Source organism: Lolium perenne, unplaced genomic scaffold (assembly GCF_019359855.2).
Source record: "Lolium perenne isolate Kyuss_39 unplaced genomic scaffold, Kyuss_2.0 unplaced26, whole genome shotgun sequence".
NCBI classification, from domain to species: Eukaryota; Viridiplantae; Streptophyta; class Magnoliopsida; order Poales; family Poaceae; genus Lolium; species Lolium perenne.
In genome coordinates, this window is record NW_027248984.1 from 1,604,412 (window position 1) to 1,607,978 (window position 3,567).

At 48.3% G+C, this 3,567-nt stretch overlaps 1 protein-coding gene across 1 annotated transcript; it reads left to right on the forward strand.

Annotated features, from left to right (window-relative positions):
* The first annotated feature begins 262 nt into the window (after positions 1–262).
* LOC127330318 (triacylglycerol lipase 2-like) lies at positions 263–2,594 on the forward strand. Its single transcript, XM_051356570.2, has 9 exons — positions 263–457; positions 560–679; positions 789–929; positions 1,019–1,132; positions 1,238–1,384; positions 1,482–1,522; positions 1,827–1,906; positions 2,047–2,142; positions 2,269–2,594. Exons 1-9 carry the CDS (start codon positions 302–304, stop codon positions 2,592–2,594), a joined length of 1,221 nt encoding a protein of 406 aa, XP_051212530.1. The 5' UTR covers positions 263–301.
* Positions 2,595–3,567: the final 973 nt, after the last annotated feature.

The following is a 3,567-nucleotide window of genomic DNA, read 5'->3' on the forward strand; positions in this document are numbered from 1 at the left end:
CTGAGGTACGTACATGAGTACAACACAACGCCGTGAAGGCGTGAATAACCAAGGTGATGTCTAGTACTCCGTAGATAACTCGCAAGAACAATACAATATCGCCTGCGGAGCGCGTGGCGCGTTCGTTGGTCCGAGTTGAAAATGACCTGATCATTCCTTCAATCAGTCGTCCAAGTATAGCTTGGAGTATAAAACACGAGCGCCGAGCAGTATCTGGATTTCACGTCCAAGCAAGCTAGCTAGCCGGGATCGATCGAGAGGACCGTGAAAAACCTAGCTAGATATCACGATCAGATTAACAATGTCGACAGGCAGCAGATGCAGCCTTGGCCTGTTGCTTCTCATCTGCGTTGGAGCAGCGGCGACACGGCCAGCTCCGGACGAATCCCTCGCGGCGGCGAACGGTACATGCGTGTCCAGGGTGGAGCCCTTTGGCTACACATGTGAGGAACACACGGTAGGTAGAGTACAGATACGCGCGCATGGTCAGTTCATCTCACCATCATACAGTTGACCAATTTACTGGACATTCGGTGGTTGTGTATATGCATGAGGGCAGGTGACGACCAAAGACGGGTACATCCTGAGTCTGCAGCGAATCCCGAGCGGGAGCGCCGGCGCATCGGCGGCGAGCGGCGGCGGGAAGGTGCCGGTCCTGCTGCAGCACGGCCTCATGATGGTACTGTAAACTGATGAACGATGTGATGTAGCTCGTGTATGCCAGGGATTACCGCCTGGTCGAGGACAGTAGATCATCGATGTTTACAAATCAAATAATCTTTTGGCAGGATGGGCTGACATGGCTGATGAACTCGCCCAACGAATCCCTGGGTTTCATCCTAGCGGACAACGGATACGACGTCTGGATCGGCAACACGCGCGGCACCGTCTACAGCCTCGGCCACACGTCGCTTTCTTCAAGCGATCCGGTGCGTGCACGTCGGTTCAGATATAAATTTGCAGTCTGATATAGCTTATATACTGACGTTGGATCTATCTATGTGAACCCTGCCCGTAGGCCTACTGGGACTGGTCATGGGACGAGCTGGCCAGCAACGACCTCTCAGCGATGCTGCAGTACGTGTACGACCAGTCGAACCAGCAGAAGGTGCACTACGTCGGCCACTCGCTGGTAAGTGACACGAACAAAGATAGCTAGAAATGGCAAGTTCAGCGAAATCTTCAGCAACATTCTATGTTGACAAGACTCACAAATCTGTGGCATTGCCATGTGCAGGGTACCTTGATCGCGCTCGCTGCCCTGAGCGACCAGCAAGAGCATATAGGGATGATGCGGTCGGCCGGCCTGCTCAGCCCGATCGCCTTCCTCAACAAGGTCTCGTCGCCATTAGCGCTCGGGGCAGCCGACGTCTTCCTCGCAGAGGTAAGACCCAGAAACTAGCACCTCCGCCGATCAAACGACAGATGATAGATCCGATCGAAAACGATGCTCACACCCTCTATTGTGTTTCTGGTTGCAGGCTCTCTACTGGCTGGGGCTCGATGAGTTCGACCCAACAGGGTAAGCAAACCGTTCGTTTTTTACTAGGCATCGGCCATATATAGGTGTTCTGAGGTTCCGAGAAAGATTGCGTCAGATAACTGAGTGTTGTTGGTCAAGCGGAATTTGCACTTGTGGCAATTCTCGAGCGAGCGGAGCTAACTTCGATTCAAGTAGTTTATGTACCTGCAGACGATTTGACCAACCCTGCTCCTGCCACAACATTTGCACATTTGGATGCTACTACCGTACTTTCCAGAGGATTAGCCTCCAAGGGTATAAGTGTTTTATCCAACTGATGGCTGGGAGTGTGATTTCTCTGCAGGACTGCTGTGCACAATCTGCTCACTGGCATATGCAAGCTACCGGGGGTAGATTGCTACGATCTGTTGAATGGATTTACAGGTTAGGATTTGCACATGCATCTGCTCCCTTTTTCCATTTATTTTCCCCCAAACCCGTTTCTTCCGATTCCGAGCGGTTAGTTTGGAGAAAAATGACTAAACGGCACTGACTAGTGTCGTGCTGAAACTACTGGTGAACAGGTGACAATTGCTGCCTTGACAGCTCCTCTGTCCAGACCTTCCTTGCTCATGAGCCACAAGCTTCTTCAACCAAGAACATGGTTCATCTGGCTCAAAGTGAGTATAGGCAGCCACATCTATTTGCACACGATTTTTATTTTCAAAGGTCTTCACACCGAGAGTCAGTTGAGCCTATACAAGAAATTCCAAGTTAACCTGGCAAATGTTCTTCTGACAAAACAGTGATCAGAAGAGGCATAATCGCCAAGTACGACTACGGCGACGCCAGCGACAACATCAAGTACTACGGCCAGGCGACACCGCCCGTGTACAACGTCTCGGCGATACCCGACGATTTCCCTCTCTTCCTTAGCAGCGGTGGCAGGGACAGCCTCTCCGACGTGCGGGACGTCCAACGCCTCGAGCAGGCGCTGCATTCGCACGACAGCGACAAGCTCACCGTACAGTACCTCGCCGACTACGCCCACGCCGACTTCGTCCTGGCTGGGAACGCCAAGGAGAGAGTCTACCAGGCTCTCATGGCATTCTTCAGGCTCCAGGAGAAATGAGATGGACTCCATGACTATATTTAGAAACGGCGGTTGCCTTGTAAATCTTGTGATAGGAAATGAACTGAATTTTTCTTGTCTTTTTTTATTAGGGTGTGACTATTTCTCAAACGTCCAGTGAGAACTAGTCGAATCACAATGCAAATCAAATGGTGTAGGACTTAACAGCGCACGAAGTTAGTTCTGAGGAACTAGCAAATCTTTTTTTATTAATATAGTAGTACTAGAAAAAGATGGAGATGCTTCAAAGGTAAATTTCATATCGAAGATTGGAAAACACTCAGGGTGCGTTTGGGAAAGTGTTCTTTTTCCTGAAAATACCCTGGTTTTCAGTACTTGAGGTGTTTTTTTAGAGAGAAGTTCTTGCCTCCTTTTTAGTCAAGGATGCATCGGTTGGATCCTATAGGATAAATTCTCTCCACAAACCCATTCCATATAGTAGCCGGCAGCAGCGTTGGCACAACGCTCTTGGGATGCCGGCATTAATTAGCTTCCTTAGTATAGGGACGGCACCGGTTAACCCAATACGGCTGGCCCCAAAAAATTGGATTTTTCTTATCAAATTACAATATTTTGCATATCTTTAAACAACAATAGTTTCAGACAATAATCCAAACATAAAATTAACTTATTCATAAAAGAATTTAAATAAATTCAACTCGGTTTGTTCAAGAATCATGTGGAGTTTCCTCTCCTCTCACATATAATGAACCGGATCATTATGAAGTTGAGTATGAACCTATGTATCTCAAATTTCTTGATGCATGGCGAGGAAAGTAGCAAAATCGGCCGGCACGTGATCAAGTTAGGCAAGAGGTCCCTAATGATCAAATGGATGATCATCATCTATTGGTTTTTTCCGCTCATTCTCGATGATCATATTGTGCATGATCACACAAATGATCAACTAGATCATTCTGAAGTTGAGTATGAACCTATGCATCTCGCATTTCTTGGTGCATGGCGAGAAAAA